The sequence below is a fragment of the Pristiophorus japonicus genome, chromosome 4 (assembly GCF_044704955.1).
Source record: "Pristiophorus japonicus isolate sPriJap1 chromosome 4, sPriJap1.hap1, whole genome shotgun sequence".
Classification (NCBI taxonomy): domain Eukaryota; kingdom Metazoa; phylum Chordata; class Chondrichthyes; family Pristiophoridae; genus Pristiophorus; species Pristiophorus japonicus.
The window spans coordinates 308791704-308809695 of NC_091980.1; the positions used below are offsets into that span (position 1 = coordinate 308791704).

The following is a 17992-nucleotide window of genomic DNA, read 5'->3' on the forward strand; positions in this document are numbered from 1 at the left end:
AAGGGGTCATTGTCCCTCAACCAAGTTTCTGTCAGGGCCATGATGTCAATACCAACATTCACGATAAACTCATGGATGGGAAATGCCTTGTTCTCAAGCGAACTGACATTCTGGAGGGAGATGCAGAGAGGGTTGGTGATGGCTGCCCCACTGCCAGTGTCCACAGGGTAACATAACGAGGATGTAGAATTTGCAGCTATGTAGTTGGAAGATCAAGACAAATTCAGGTGTTCCAAAAAAGTGTAGGAACATTTGACATACTCTGATTAAGGGAATGTTTTAGAAAAAAAACGCTACAGAAAACAATAGTAAAACTGACCACATGGACTGTGGTAGTTCAAAAAGGCGGCTACTACCACCTTCTCGAGGTCAATTAGGGATAGGCAATCAATGCCAGCCTTCCAGCAACCACCACAACCCAGGAATTAATTTTTTTTAAATATCAAACACCCAACATGTTCCACCATTCAGAGATATTCTTCCCAAACCAAATACCCAACATGTCCCATCATTTACTAATAGGCTACCATACAAGCTCTGCCATTCATGGATAGGTCGCACTTACCAAACACCCAACATGCACTGCTAATCATTGATTGGTCACCCATGCCAAACACCTAACATGTGCCACCATTCACAAATAGGCCTCCCTCGAAGACACCCAGATATATCCTGCCATTCATGAATAGGCTTCTTTAACAACTCTGGCATTTATTCCTATTTTGGAACTATTACTTCAGTCATCACCCAGTTCTTCATATCTGTCTTAGCTCAATGATCATTATAGTCATTACAGCTCATCTTAACAAGAACATTATTTTTCCCGTGGCAGGCATATTGTGCTTGTGATGCTTTGTACTTAAAATCAAATATATAGAGACAAAGCGAAACAGAGGCTTGACACTTCCACTGCAGAGTCCCCAAACTCAAGACATGTCTCCACTTGCATGATCTCAGAAGGGCCACGTCCAGGCTATCCTCGTACTTCAAAAAAACACTGGTCTCTTCGTCATTGTGGAGTGACATAAATCATCTTCATTCACATCAGTACTCTGAGCCAGCATCACCAGTACTGGAATTCGGCAGCTGAAAGGATAGCCATTGTCAGCCAGCACTGTGGTAACATACCGTAAATGTCTCTTGTACTTATTGTTTGATACGGCATTGGCGTGGCACAACACTGAAGGCACACGAGTGGTTTGGTGACTGACTTCAATTGAGTATCTCCTTTCTGCTAAGAGATCAAGAAAAAAATCCTCTTTTGTCATTATTTGAGATAGGTGGAGAAATAAGAGAGGGACATTAGCAGTTTACTGCTTTCTGTTCTCTGGCTCCCAGTCAGCACAAGCCTGGAAGTTGGAAAGTCCTGTGCCATTCCAATCTATGCTCCTGGGCTCATCTGTGTGAATTTCATAGCCCGGAGGCACAAGAAACATCACATCTCGTAGCTACTCAAAGAGTGTTACAAAAACAAGCCTGAAGGCTCTGTGACTCAATGCGAGGAGTATTCGGAATAAGGTGGATGAATTAACTGTGCAGATAGCTGTTAATGGATATGATGTAATTGGGATTACGGAGACATGGTTCCGGGGTGACCAAGTCTGGGAACTCAACATCCAAGGGTATTCAATGTTCAGGAAAGATAGACTGAAAGGAAAAGGAGGTGGAGTAGCGTTGCTGGTTAAAGAGATTAACACAATAGTAAGGAAGGACATTAGCGTAGGTGAGGTGGAATCTGTATGGGTAGAGCTGCGGAACACCAAAGGGCAGAAAACGCTAGTGGGAGTTGTGTACAGACCACCAGTAATAGTGAGGTTGGGGATGGCATCAAACAGGAAATTAGGGATGCGTGCAATAAAGGTACAGCAGTTATCATGGGTGACTTTAATCTACATATAGATTGGGCTAAACAAACTTGAAGCAATACGGTGGAGGAGGATTTCCTGGAGTGTATTAGGGATGGTCTTCTAGACCACTATGTCGAGGAACCAACTAGAAAGCTGGCCATCCTAGACTGGGTCTTGTGTAATGAGAGAGAATTAATTAGCAATCTTGTTGTGCGAGGCCACTTGGGGAAGAGTGACCATTAAGATGGAGAGTGACAGTCAATTCAGAAACTAGGGTCCTGAATTTAAAGAAAGGTAACTTCAACAGTATGAGACATGAATTGGCTAGGATAGACGTGTGAATGATACTTAAAGGGTTGACGGTGGATAGGCAATGGCAGACATTTAAAGATCACATGTATGAACTTCAACAATTGTGCAACCCTGTCTGGAGTAAAAAATAAAATGGGGAAGGTGGTTTAACCGTGGCTAATAAGGGAAATAAGGGAGTGTTAAATCTAAGGAAGAGGCATATAAAATGGCCAAAAAAAGCAGCAAACCTGAGGACTGGGAGAAATTTAGAATTCAGCAGAGGAGGACAAAGGGTTGAATTAGGAGGGGGGAAATAGAGTATGAGAGGAAGCTTGCAGGGAACATAAAAACTGACTGCAAAAGCTTCTACAGATACGTGAAGAGAAAAAGATTAGAGAAGACAAATGTGGGTCCCTTAGAGTCAGAATCAGGTGAACTTATAATGGGGAACAAAGAAATGGCAGACCAATTGAACAAATACTTTGGTTCTGTCTTCACTAAGGAAGACACAAATAACCTTTCGGAAATACTAGGGGACAGAGGGTCTAGCGAGAAGGAGGAACTAAAGGAAATCCTTATTAGTCAGCAAATTGTGTTAGGAAAATTGATGGGATTGAAGGCTGATAAATCCCCAGGGCCTGATAGTCTGCATACCAGAGTACTTAAGGAAGTGGCATAGAAATAGTGGATGCATTGGTGATCATTTTCCAATATTCTATAGACTCTGGATCAGTTCCTATGGACTGGAGGGTAGCTAATGTAACCCCACTTTTTAAAAGAAAGAGAAAACAGGGAATTATAGACTGGTCAGCCTGACATCGGTGGTGGGGAAAATGTTCGAGTCAATTATTAAAGATGTAATAGCAGCGCATTTGGAAAGCAGTGACAGGATCGGTCCAAGTCAACATGGATTTATGAAAGGGAAATCATGCTTGACAAATCTAGAATTTTTTGAGGATGTAACTAGTAGAGTGAACAAGGGGGAGCCAGTGGATGTGGTGTATTTAGACTTTCAAAAGGCTTTTGACAAGGACCCACTAAGAGATTGGGTGTGCAAAATTAAAGCATATGGTATTGGGGGTAATGTACTAACGTGGATAGAGAACTGGTTGGCAGACAGGAAGCAAAGAGTGGGAATAAACGGGTCCTTTTCAGAATGGCAGGCAGTGACTGGTGGGGTACAGCAAGGTTCAGTGCTTGGACCCCAGCTATATACAATATACATTAATGATTTAGACGAAGGCATTGAATGTAATATCTCCAAGTTTGCAGATGCCACTAAGCTGGGTGGCAGTGTGAGCTGTGACGAGGATGCTAAGAGGCTGCAGGGTGACTTGGGCAAGTTAGGTGAGTGGGCAAATACATGGCAGATGCAGAATAATGTAGATAAATGTGAGGTTTTCCACTTTGGTGGTAAAAACAGGAAGGCAGATTATTATCTGAATGGTGACAGTTTACTACGAGACCTGGGTGTCATGGTACATTAGTCATTCAAAGTTGGCATACAGGTACAGCAGGTGGTGAAGGCGGCAAATGGCATGTTGGCCTTCATAGTGAGAGGATTTGAGTATAGGAGCAGGGAGGTCTTACTGCATGTGTACAGGGGCTTGGTGAGGCCACATCTTGAATATTGTGTACAGTTTTGGTCTCCTAATCTGAGGAAGGACACTCTTGCTATTGAGTGCTGCAAAGGTTCACCAGACTGATTCCCGGGATGACAGGGCTGACACATGAAGACTGGATCGACTAAGCTTATATTGAATGGAATTTAGAAGAATGAGCAGGAATCTCATAGAAACGCATAAAATTCTGACGGGATTGGACAGGTTAGATGCAGGAAGAATGTTCCCGATGTTGGGTAAGTCCATAACCAGGGGTCACAGTTTAAGGATAAGGCGTAAACCATTTAGGACTGAAGTGAGGAGAAACTTTTTCACTCAGAGTTGTGAGCATGTGGAATTCTCTACCACAGAAAGTTGTTGAGGCCAGTTCGTTAGATATATTCAAAAGGGAGTTAGATGTGGCCCTTACAGCTAAAGGGATCAAGGGGTATGGAGAAAGCAGGAATGGGGTACTGAAGTGCATGATCAGCCATGATCATATTGAATGATGGTACAGGCTCGAAGGGCCGAATGGCCTACTCCTGTATCTTTTTTCTATGTTTCTATGTTACTCCCTAACTGGTGATGCAAAGACTAACCGCTAGGTCCCGAGCACATTGTGTCAGGCGTGTTCGCGGTTTAAATAAGGCACCACACTGGGGCACTGTACGGTATCCTGCGCCTCACTTGTAGAAGCTTACAAGATGACTGGTGCATGATATGCTACACCGGTTGAGCTATAGGTCCTCTTTCGAGGTCGCATACTTGGGCGTACTATGCACACTTCTGAGCTCCATATTTTGAAAAGGATATAGAGGCACTAGAGAAGGTGCAAAAAAGATTTAAAAGGACGATACCAATACAGAGGTTATAACCATCAGAAAAGATTGAACAGGCTGGGACTCTTTACTCTAAAAAAAAAACTGAAGGCCAAGGGATGACCTGATAGAGGCCTTCCAAGATTATGAAAGGATTCGATAGGGTAGACGTAGAGAAGACGTTTCCATTTGTAGGGGAGGCCAAAACTAGGGGCCATAGATGTAAGGTAGTCACTAATAAATCCAATAGGGAATTGAGGAGAAACTTCTTAATTTTTAAAATTTATTCTTTCATGGGATGTGGGCGTTGCTGGCAAGGCCGGCATTTATTGCCCACCCCTAATTGCCCTCGAGAAGGAGGTGGTGAGCTGCCTCCTTGAGCCGGTGGATTCCGTGTGGTAAAGGTACACCCACAATGCTGACTTTGTTGTAACAGTTTGGTACAACCAAGTGGCTTGCTGGGCCATTTCAGAGGGCAGTTAAGAGTTAACCATAGTGCCGTGGGTCCCGAGTCACATATAGGCCAAACCGGGTAAGGACGGCAGATTTCCTTCCCTAAAGGACATTAGTGAACCAAACAATCCGGTAGTTTCACAGTCACCATTACTGGTACTAGCTTTTTAATTCCAGATTCATTTAATTAACTGAATTTAAATTCTTTCACGTCTCCAGATTATTAGTCCAGGCCTCTGGATGACTAGTCCATTAGCATAACCACTATGTTACCGTACTCAGAGTAGTGGGAATGTGGAAATCGCTACCACAGGGAGTAGTTGAGCCAAATATCTAACTTTCCCTTCAATGCATCTATGCTAAGTACATGAGGGAGACAGGAATAGAAGGTCATGCCAATAGGGTAAGAGGAAGAGGGGTGGGAGGAGGCTTGTGTGGAGCATAAGCACCAGCATTGACCAGTTGGGCCGAATGTGCTGTAAATTGAATGTCAAGCTGTATATAGTAACAGATCACAAGTGTGTATATTGTAACACATCGAACGCGTGTACATTGTCACACATCTCACATGCATATTGTCACACATCACACGGTGTGCACATTCGTCACACATCTCACGCTTGTATCTTGTCACACAGCACATGGCGTGTATATTGTCACACAACACATGACATTTATATAGTCACACATCACATGATGTGTACATTGTCACACATCACACTTGTGTAATTATAAAATCACATGGCGCACACTGTCACAACTCAGACATGTGTATATTGTAACACATCACATGGCATGTATATTGTAACACATCACACGGCGTGTATATTGTAACACATCACACGGCGTGTATGTTGTAACACAGCAGATGTGTATATTGTAACACAGCACACACATTGTCACACATCACACACCGTGCATTTTCACACATCACACGGCGCGCTCATTGTCATACATCACATGCGTGTATATTGTAACACACCACACACATGTACATTGTCACACACCATACGCATGTATATTGTCACACATCACATGATGTGTATATTGTCACACATCATATGATGTGTATATTGTCACACATCACGTGTGTATATTGTAACATCACACACATTGGCTCACCTCATACATGTATTTGTCACACATCACACACATGTATATCATCACACGGCGTGTATATTGTAACACATCACACGCGTATACATTGTAACACATCATACGGCGTGTATATTGTAACACAGCACGTGTATATTATAACACATCACACACGTGTATATTGTAATACAGCACACACGTGTATATTGTAACACAGCACATAGCGCAAACATTGTCAGACATCACACGGCGCGCACATTTTCACACATCATACGGTGCGCCCATTGTCACACATCATACGCATGTATATTGTCGCACATCAAGTGTGTATATTGTAACACGTCACAAGCATGTATATACACATCACACATGTATATTGTCACACATCACACGTGTATATCGTAACAAATCACACGGTGTATATTGTAACACATCACACGACCTGTGTATATTGTAACACATCACATGCGTAGGTATATTGTAACACATCACACGCGTGTATATTGTAAATTATAACACATCACATGGCGTGCATATTGTAACACAGCATGTGTATACTGTAACACATCACACAGCATGTATATTGTAACACAGCACACGTGTGTATACTGTAACACATCACACGTGTGTATATTGCAACACATCACACATGAATATCGTAACACATCACACGGTGTGTATATTGCAACACAGCACACGTGTATACTGTAACACATTAGACAGCGTGTATATTGTACGTGTGTGTATTGCAACACATCACATACATGTATATTGTAGCACATCACACATCTGTGTATATTGTAACACATCACACGTGTGTATATTGTAACACAGCACATAGCGCAAACATTGTCACACATCAGACCACGCGCAGTCACATCACAGTGCGCACACTGTCATACATCACATCGTGCACATTGTCACACATCATACACGTTGCACATCACATCACGCACATTGTCACACATCACACCGCGCACATTGTCAGACATCATACGGTGCGCACATTGTCACACATCACACACCGGGCACATTGTCATACATCACACACCGCGCACTTTGTCACACATCACAATGTAACCCCACTTTTTAAAAAAGGAAGGAGAGAAAACAGGGAATTATAGACCGATCAGCCTGACATCGTTAGTGGACAAAATGATGGAATCAATTATTAAGGATGTCATAATAGCACATTTGGAAAGTGGTGACATAACAGGTACAAGTCAGCATGGATTTGTGAAAGGGAAAGCATGCTTGACAAATCTTCTGGAATTTTTTGAGGATGTTTCCAGTAGAGTGGACAAGGGAGAACCAGTTGATGTATTGTATTTGGACTTTCAGAAGGCTTTCAACAAAGTCCCACACAAGAGATTAATGTGCAAAGTTAAAGCACATGGGATTGGGGGGTAGTGTGCTGATGTGGATTGAGAACTGGTTGGCAGACAGGAAGCAAAGAGTAGAAGTAAATGGGTACTTTTCAGAATGGCAGGCAGTGACTAGTGGGGTACCGCAAGGTTCTGTGCTGGGGCCCCAACTGTTCACATTGTACATTAATGATTTAGACGAGGGGATTAAGTGTAGTATCTCCAAATTTGCGGATGACACTAAGTTGGGTGGCAGTGTGAGCTGCGAGGAGGATGCTATGAGGCTGCAGTGACTTGGAAGGTTAGGTGAGTGGGCAAATGCATGGCAGATGAAGTATAATGTGGATAAATGTGAGGTTATCCACTTTGGTGGTAAAAACAAAGAGACAGACTATTATCTGAATGGTGACAGATTAGCAAGACCTGGGTGTCATGGTACATCAGTCATTGAAGGTTGGCATGCAGGTACAGCAGGCGGTTAAGAAAGCAAATGGCATGTTGACCTTCATAGCGAGGGAATTTGAGTACAGGGGCAGGGAGGTGTTACTACAGTTGTACAGGGCCTTGGTGAGGCCACACCTGGAGTATTGCGTACAGTTTTGGTCTCCTAACTTGAGGAAGGACATTCTTGCTATTAGGGGAGTGCAGCGAAGGTTCACCAGACTGATTCCCGGGATGGCGGGACTGACATATCAAGAAAGACTGGATCAACTGGGCTTGTATTCACAGGAGTTCAGAAGAATGAGAGGGGATCTCATAGAAACGTTTAAAATTCTGACGGGTTTAGACAGGTTAGGTGCAGGAAGAATGTTCCCAATGTTGGGGAAGTCCAGAACCAGGGGTCACAGTCTAAGGATAAGGGGTAAGCCATTTAGGACCGAGATGAGGAGAAACTTCTTCACCCAGAGAGTGGTGAACCTGTGGAATTCTCTACCACAGAAAGTTGTTGAGGTCAATTCACTAAATATATTCAAAAAGGAGTTAGATGTAGTCCTTACTACTAGGGGGATCAAGGGGTATGGAGAGAAAGCAGGAAGGGGATACTGAAGTTGCATGTTCAGCCATGAACTCATTGAATGGCCTACTCCTGCACCTATTTTCTATGTTTCTATATTAAGCTGCTGGCAACTGAGTGAAATGAGCTTCGCCCACCTGTGCTATAAACTTTACCTCGGTCTTCTCCAAAGGCTGATCATAGAAATTTACAGCACGGAAGGAGGCCATTTTGGCCATCGTGTCCAAGCTGGCTGAGCAAGAGCTATCCAGCCTAATCCCTTAATGTCGCTCTTCCTGTGACCACAGACATTCACCCGGAAATTAATACAAGGAAACCTCCAGGCTCAATAATAATGAACAACCAGACCATACTTTATTGTAGATATTCAGCTACAATTACAAAAAGAAACTATTAAAAGGTAAAATTGTGATCCATAAGGTGCAGAATGCAAATCTCTGCAGCGAGTTTACAGTATGAATGAGATATATTCTATGTCCTTTAAAGACTGCTGCAGCATGTGATGACGTGCTTAATTTAGTTTCAATACATTTCGTATCCACTCCCATTCTGCTACAGGTGCTTTAAAATCACACTATTTACAGTACAGCAAACTCCCGCAAATACTCAAACGCCTCGCAAACACGCACTTTTTCTCTTCTTTTAATAAGTCACAGTTATCATTCTGCTACAAAATACCAACAAAACAATAAGTTTCTGCTGCTGCTGCTGACCCGCTGTTGCAATGAAGTTCGAGTGCATTTAAGTCATGTGTTGTACAGTGAGTGAGGGACTGCAGGCACACAATAGATAGCAAGTTAATCACCTTTTACAATAAAAAAAACCGTAGCAGTTATAACAGCAGCAAGGCCCAAACCGAAAATTTAAAAAAAAATCTTTTTTTTCTTGTTAAGCATATTAGCAAATACATTTCTCGTTTGAAATGAGGTAAAGCATGGTGCCGAGTGCAATGCTCAAGTCGTGCTACATGTATACAACAGCGAAGGAAAAAAAAGAGAATTGTGTTTTGTGTCTCGACAAAGACAAGGGAAAAAATTGCAGCATTGATTAGGACTTTAAAGTAAATGTAGATGGTTAAATTAGTGAAAAAAATATGGTTTTATATTGAATATAAATGCCAGAAATAGCACACACTTCTGTTGATTTTTTTTTTAAAGTGTGATGCACTGTTAATACTGGAATTACTCCCAAACTTGTGGCGCACTGTTTGACATCAAATCCTGTGTAGCATTTGTTGCCAAGTGAATGTAAAGAAAAAAATGATATATAAAGATGAGCACTTGTCCAGGCCTACGCCCACAGAAGGAGATATCTTTAAAAAAAACAATAATTGGGGTGGTAACAGAGTATGGAAATAGGTACAAATCCATCTTCTGGAGCATGACACAGATTAAAATGAGCCTGTGCCAATCAGTAAGACAATATACATTGACAGCAGTTTTTAAAAACAATTATACCCTTTTTTTTAAACTTATACATTAAAAAAAGTACCCATTTTAAAAAAAATTGCTACATTGACGGGCTTAAAGGCTTTACTTTTCCAAATAAAGTGAAAGGAAAACGGGACAGGACGGGATGTAAAAACTGAACGTCCTAACATACGTGTTTCAAATTTCTATCTCCGATTCACGAAATCAACAACTAAAACAAACGGCTAGCTCTCAAAATGTGAAGCACATCATGGCGGTGGGGGTGGGTGACAACTGCAGGTAACTTGAAAGGATTATCGAGTGAGCAACGGGACGAAATTCCCGAACATTTTTTTTTTATTTAAAAAAAGGTAAATTAAAAGAGGTATTATAGTTACAGTGCAAAAACAATTATTTTTTTTAAACATTTCAAGCATAATATATAAAAACATAGCACCAAAATAAAACGAGAAATCAAAAATGCATGCAAATAAGAACTGAGGTATTCAAAGGGAAGAACGCCTAATTGGTATCTACTGAAAACATAACCGCTATTTCGAGCCGAGCCAAGTAGGATGCATCCTTTCTTTAAAAGCTTTTACGCTGAAGACTGATTAAACGCGATCATCTTTTATCACAGGATTTTCTTTTCCTTGCCTGCGCCGCGTGTGTTTAGTTTTTTTTTTAAAAAAACAAAGAATAAAATGATGGAACACGAATGCGGCTTCCTCGCAAACACACAGCTTTGGTGTAAAAGTCAACTGTTGGGTGTATGGACAGACTCCGAGGATAGTCGTGTGCATGTGTTGTGCCTGTGTGTCTGTTCTGTGTGTGTGTATTTGTGCGTGTACATTTACCCCCACCCCTCTTATAAATGGAAAGGTGCTCATATTAATAACAAAAATAAAATAACCCTTTCATTTTTTTTTACAAAATTCTGCAGCATATTTTTCTGAATGATATGTTTAAAGTTACTGTGTTGTTAGAGCGACAGTTTCTGTACTGCACCACCAACTCAACGTTGCGTGCGTTTGGAAACACCGTACTCACATCGTCAGCACAATGCACGCTTTCCCCAAAGACCACATAATGTAAGTTTAGCTACTTCTTGCGTCAAAGAAAATTTTCAACACCTCGACTCTTAAGTATCTGAAACCATTTTATCCGTATTAAAATATATGTGCAGCTACCTCTAGCTCTGCAATAAGTTACACAGCCACAGCTCCAATGGAGGTCAGTCAAGGGCTGTAGTTAATTATCATACAATGTGTATTAAATGGGAATGTAAAATCAGCTATAGAAATGTATCAAAAGGTTCAGGAAAACAAAACAAGTGGGGGTTACTTTCAATTAAGGCAAAACCCTTTTGATTAAATGCAAGAGACTCATTATGTGGCATTAAGTTGAACAAATGCTACTGAAAATGCCAGTCGCTTTAAGTGAAACCTGTTCCTATTTAAATTAAGTGCAAAACAAGGTTTGGGAATGCCATCTCAATGTGAAAGGATGACAAGGAAACAGGACAATACTGGCATGCTCGCTCGCTCTCTCTTACCAGCTCACACACGACAGTTTTACACACTGTGGCTGGACTGGCACTAGTGCACAGGTCGAGAATTTCAAGATTACTAAAAATGTGCAATCTAATTAACTAATCACTTTCCAGCATAAGCTTCCTGGCTCACTAAACACCAAGCAAAAAGCTTCTATTTAAAAAAAAATTAAGTAAACATCATTGGGGGACCTGACAACTGTTAAAATGCTTGCAAAATGAATATAAAGCACTCTCGTGATTAATCTAGCAAAAGGAGGAGGAGGAGGGAAAGGATTGTGTTCGCGCAAGAACTTACTATATACTACGATTAATCCTAAATTATACTACTTTAGTACAAACACTTTTACACCTTCAAAGAATGACTGGCTCACTCTCGACTTGACCCAGTCTCGCTCGGTGTGACCCCAGGTGAGCTGATGAAGAGGTGCGGGCTGGGCTGGGCTGGGGGTGGTGAGAAGAGAGCGAGGACGGCCCCTCAGCTGTTCTGTACCGGAGGCTGGTTAGCCTTCAGGCTCCGTAGCGCTCTTCGAGCCGCCGCAGACTTGGCAATCCTGTAACTGCGGCCAACTCCTTTGAATTTTCCTTTGCCGACCACCTCCACGGTGACGCGGACTTTGCCGTCATACGTTCTTTCTGCGGGGCTTTAAGAGTGAGAGAATCAGCCGTTAAAAAAAAACATTAAACGGGACGCTGCAGTCAAGCAAAAAAAAAAAATCAACATTTCAATGTAGTACAGAATGATCAGTTTAACATCCCTATTCCCGAAATCAGGTGAAATTTTTATAATTCCTGCTCATTATTTATTTCAAATAAATATATTATATAAAAATATAAACAGCCAGCAGTGTGATAAGTGCGCATTAAATGAGGCTGGAACAAGTGTACTGTAATGTCCCCTCTAAGCCGCGCGTGTGTGTGCAGCCACGCAGTAATCTGCAAGGTTCCCAGCAGGCCGCTCACAAGCGTTTCTATTTGAAATAGCGCACATGCTCAAAAATGTAACCGTGCATTGAAATAAACAGGCCAGGCACGGCAAAGACAATTTAGAGGGAGCATTTGTGCACTGTTTGCCTCATGATCAGGAAGATTATATACAAACTGATATGGTTAGAAAATCTAGGACTCTGCTAATCTGAGCAAGGATTCCAGTACAATCCCTCCAGATGCACCGTTTCTGTTTGCGACACGAGTTTTGCTGTGCACGCTTCACAGAACAGAGCCGCACACACAGCAATTCACTTGCTATTTGGTTAGGGTGACCTATGCACAGAGTCGGCTTGAAGTTCCACGAGGGAGTTCCACCTTCTCTCTCGACTGCTGATATAGGTAATTTGATAGGAAAATGCTACGGTTTCCCATTGTTGCGGAGCCTACAATGGTTCCTGGACTTTGTGGGGTAAGAAAAACTTGAGGTTAGAAACAAAGACAGAAAAAGTGTGCAATGCACAGCAGGTTGATGGGCATCGAGAGAAGGGAATGCGCATGGTAAAAGGTCACATCTTAACCTTTGTCTTCCAAATACTCAGTGTCCTGCTGCGCCTACCCAGCATTTTCTAACCTTCGAACTTTATTCTTGTTTTATGAAATATCCCATTCTATTTTATGGATTTAATCCACCCCGACCGCCCCATCCAACATCTGTGCCTCCCAATTAGAAGGATGTGACCCGGCAGTCTGGGCTGCCCTGTGTCATCATCAATGTTCCCTTTAAGTTGTGCGGCTGTGCAGCGGTCTGGAGCTCTCGCCCAGCCAGCACACCGGCTTTTAAGCACAAAAACCGCACGTGCCGATTTTTGAATGGGCTGCACCGCGCCCCCCCTCCCCCCAAAATATATTTTTTAGAGGGAATATTGGTTATCACGAGGCATATTTTGCAATATAGAAAAACACACTGAAGCCAACCAACGCACTTCTTGTGGAATGCTCTTAATTCATCTCCTCAGATTCCTTCCAGCACTAATCTCAGTGCTCTAGGCACCAAATCCTAGTGACACAGAGTTCAAAATGCTCTCTACACATAACTAAGTGGAAGGGATATTAAAAAAAAAAACTGCAACTGTGCTGCTGGGTGTTTTGTATTGCTCCAAGGTTCAAGTGAGCACACTATGAAAATTTCACACCCACCATTACACTTGGAATCGGTGCTACAGCAAGCCGTTCGGCCCATCTAGTCTTGCCACCGATATTTCCCACAGGCTAACTAGTCTAATCCCACTCTCCCGCAAGCTCCCCACGTCCTCAAATAATCCTCTTTTTCAAGCTTGTGTCTAATTTCCTTTCAAAGAATTATGGACTGTTTTAACAAGATTGCGGCAGAGAATTCCACATTCTAACCACCCTCTGTACAAAGCAACATTTTCTGTGCTCCACTTTAATTCTTTTTGTGATGACCTTAAACTTGTGGGCTCTTCTTACCGTCTTGTGGAAGTGATCTGCCCTGGTTTACCTCAGCATAACCTCTGATCAGGTTGCTCCTTAACCATCTCAGCTCTAGTTTCTCAAGTCTCAACAAAGAAACCCTCATCCCTGGTAATCTACCCAGCACCATTTCTGTTGTGTTTATATCCTTCTTATAATGGGGGTGAGCAAAACCACAGCTTAACTAAAGGTCTTGTGCAAGTTCCTGACTGCCTTGCATTCTGTGCGTTCAGATAAGGCTATCCCGAAATCCCAATGACTCCCGGATAAGTCAGCAGAACGCTGTGGTGCGGATTTTAGTGTTCCCTCCTTGCGGCAGCTGGATATTCATGTTTTTCCATTCGTGTAAAGTCCGGGGAGGACCTATTCCGAAGACGTTTAAAAAAATTGTGGCTTTAATTTAATTTACCATTTTCCGTAGGATCCAACCGCCTTCGAAGGAGCTAAAATGCAACAACAAAATAAAAAGCACAGCGTGAAGAAGAGAAAGAGAGACTGAAGATTGGGATGCAGCCCGACCCTCCATCTGATGGTCACACCCTAAACGTGAACCTCTCTTTTCCTTTCAGACCGCGGTGCACCTGCTGTATGGTTCCAGCGCTTTGTTTACTTTTCGGATTGCTTGGTTGCTGCTCACGGACATTTCGCTAACTGCTCACCTGAACTTGGCAGTCTCCGGCTCCATCTCCAGCAGCTCGCGAACAGGGGAGCGCGGTACGTTCGCCGAAAATTTCTCTGCAACATGAAGCACGAGACGAGGCATTAGTAACTTAGCCGAGACGGCAGGGGCAAAGGCAAGAGGATGACAGCGAGAAGGGACTACCTATCAGGGGTCTCATCATGGGGTAGTACACTTGCCAAACTGTTTCCAAGGACATTCTGCTGTCCATATAGATGGCACCAGCAAGAGACTCAAAGATATCCCCCATGGCCTTGGGAACCTCAATATCTTCTTCCTTTTCCTCATCCTCTTCAGATCTTCTTAGCTTTTAGTAACAAAATGAAAGACATTGGATTAGACACATTCCAGAAGGACTCTCATAAATTAGTGCATGGGAAGGGGAAAAGGAACAGCAAAAGAATGGGAGACCAAAGATGTCTCTTCAAGATCCTGCAAATCCCCTGGGAGGGCAGACGCACCAACGTTGGCGTCCTCGACCAGGCCAACATCCCCAGCATCGAAGCACTGACTACACTCAACCAGCTCCGCTGGGCGGTCCACATTGTTCGCATGCCTGACACAAGACTCCCAAAGCAAGCGCTCTATTCGGAACTCCTTCACGGCAAACGAGCCAAAGGTGGGCAGAGGAAACGTTTCAAGGACACCCTCAAAGCCTCCTTGATAAAATGCAACATCCCCACCGACACCTGGGAATCCCTGGCCAAAGACTGCCCTGAGTGGAGGAAGTGCATCCGGGAGGACGCTGAGCACCTCGAGACTCGGCGCTGAGAGCTTGCAGAAATCAAGCGCAGGTAACGGAAGGAGTGTGCGGCAAACCAGGCTCCCTACCCACCCTTTCCTTCAACCACTGTCTGTCCCACCTGTGACAGAGACTGTAATTCCCGTATTGGATGTTCAGTCACCTAAGAACTAATTTTTAAAGAGTGGAAGCAAGTTTTCCTCGATTCCGAGAGACTGCCTATGATGATGATAATGGATGAGTTTTGAATGTCAGAATAGTAAATAATGTGAGGTTTTCTTTCCCTGGTATTTCCCACAAATGTAGACACATAATATACCCACTCCCCTCCAAATCCACACAGTTAAAAAACACTATTGCCCCTCTACGAGAGGCATATGGCACTAAGCAACTTGACTGTCCTCAATGTCTTGGGTGACCAACTGACACCCAGGGATTACATAGGATTCAATCCGGCCCAACCACTCAAGCCTCCTCCCATTATTCCTCCTCTAACTCTATCAGCATAACCCTCTATTCCCTTCTCCCTCATGTGTTTATCCAGCTTCTCCTTAAATGCATCTATACTACTCGCCTCAACCACTCCCTGTGGTAGCGGGTTCCACATTCTCACCACTCTCTGGATAAAAAAAACTTCCTTTTGAATTCCCTATTGGATTTCTTGACACGAGGGGCTGGGAGCAGGGCCGTCAACTTTGGTTTTCTATCAGCATTTCTCACTACCCTCTGTTCTCTCCACTGACGCATTACCAAGGATTTCAAGTGTAACAGGGAACAATATGCTGGAACGGTTCAAAAAGCACAAATATAATACAGCGGTAGCTTTCAGAATAAGAGACTTGTATTCTGCATCGCCTTCAACTTCATTGTTTTAGGAGTGAGGAAGGGGGAAAAGGACGTTGCAGCCTTTGACATAGTCAACACACCGAATTCATCCTCTGTTGTCCCAGCTCAGTGCAACTGCCCTTTCTTGGTGCCACTCTTACTGATCCAATCGTAGCCAGAGCATTGCCAGAAATGGCTTCTCTGCTTGCCCTTGCACCATTGACTCTAGAATTCTCCCAATGATCTATGCTTGGCACCTGCCTCTTCCTCACCTACGTGCTGCTCCTCATCAACATCATCCAAAGACATGGGGTCCACTTCCTCCAAGCTGAGTTTCTGATCCCATACCCTCTCCATCACAAAGATTGCTTACTTCTACTTCCGTAACAAAGCCCACCTCCGCCCCGACCTCAGGCAATCTGCTGCTGAAACCCCCCCACCCCATCCATGTCCTCGTCACCACCAGAGGACTATTCCGATGCGCTCCTGGGTAGTCTACTCTGCACCATCCTCCATAAACTCCAGCATGTCTAAAACTCTGCTGCCCGTATCCTATCCTGCTCACTATCACCCCATGCTTGCTGACTTACATTAGCTCCTGGCTGTCCAATGCCTCAGATTGAAAGTTCTCGCCCTCGTGTTTAAATTCATTCGTGGGCCTCAGCCCTCTCGACTTCTGTAACCTTTACAGCCATACCACCCTCCCTGAACTATTTATTCCTCATACTCTGGCCTCTTGTGCATCCCCCTTTCCCTTCATCCAAACGTAGAATGCCCTGCACTTCAGCTCCCTCGGCCTTACTCTCTGAAATTTCCTCCCTAAACCCCTCTGCCACTCCATCTCTCTCTCCACCTACTCTCCCACTCTCCTTAAAACCCAGGGGATCAAAATTCAGTTTATACCTCCACCCGTTATTGTGCGCGGGAGACGGCTAATGGGAGGCAAAGGCTGACCTTCAACAGTAAGCACCGTTCACGTCCCGGCTGAAATTGAGTCAACTCGTTGGCAGAGGCGCCAAGAGGCAATGCTGCGCCGGCAATGTCATCCAGCGTACAACGCATCTGAGACGCCGCTAACGCGATATTTGCTTTGTATGGCTGCCATACCGGTTGTCGACCGTACAGCCTGAACAAAGTGGTGGTTAATCAGCGGAACTCGGGCGGAATCGGCCAGAGCAAGGTTACGTTTTTTTCTTTCTTTATTAGTTTCAACAGTGGGGAAGTTTGTGTTTTTCTTTCTTCCCGTTTTCCAGCCAGCATGGTGGCAGCCTCCCATGCCAAATTCAGTCAGCCTCCTGAGCTCCCGCCTGAGGGTGAGTGTGCAACGCCACTTTTTAGCGCTGCTCTCATCTTTGGGTGTAAAAACTGAATTTGGCCGTTGGAGTCTGCTCCTAATGCCTCAGCACTCAGGTGGTGACACCACCTCAAAAACGGCGATACCAAATTTTGACCCCCAGATCTTTGACAAAGCTTTTGGCCACCCCATCTATTAACTCATTTGGCTCAGTATCCGTTATTTCAATACGCCTCTGTAAAGCGCCGTGGGATGGTTTTTTATATCAATGCTAGTAGGGACAGTTTGGGGTATTTCATTATAAAAAGAACATTAAAGAAATGGAAAGTGTGCAGTGTAGATTCACTAGTATGTCACCAGGGATGAGGGGTTACAGTTAGGAAGGCAGACTTGAGAAGGTAGGGCTGCTATCACCAATGTTCCCTCTAACTTTTGTTTTGGGTGCGCGGCCCATTCAAATTTCCGGCCTGTGTGGGATCGCCAGAACCCTGTGCGGCTTAACCGGAACATTGGTTGTCACTGGAGTTGAGAAGGTTAAGAGGCGACCGCAAAGATTAGCGAGCTTATAAGATAAATAGCGATAGAT

The 17992-nt window shown here is 43.6% G+C and overlaps 1 protein-coding gene across 2 annotated transcripts in view; it reads right to left on the minus strand.

The window, feature by feature from the left end:
• Positions 1 to 8816: 8816 nt before the first annotated feature.
• dicer1 (dicer 1, ribonuclease type III) overlaps positions 8817 to 17992 on the minus strand; it is a 166665-nt gene continuing 157489 nt past the window's right edge. For both annotated transcript variants that reach the window (XM_070879682.1, XM_070879683.1), the window contains 3 exons: positions 14690 to 14852; positions 14526 to 14601; positions 8817 to 12089 (listed from right to left, as the gene is read on the minus strand). In XM_070879682.1, coding sequence (XP_070735783.1) covers positions 11924 to 12089; positions 14526 to 14601; positions 14690 to 14852 — 405 coding nt within the window. In that variant the 3' untranslated portion in view covers positions 8817 to 11923. The remainder of the gene's footprint in view (positions 12090 to 14525; positions 14602 to 14689; positions 14853 to 17992) is intronic.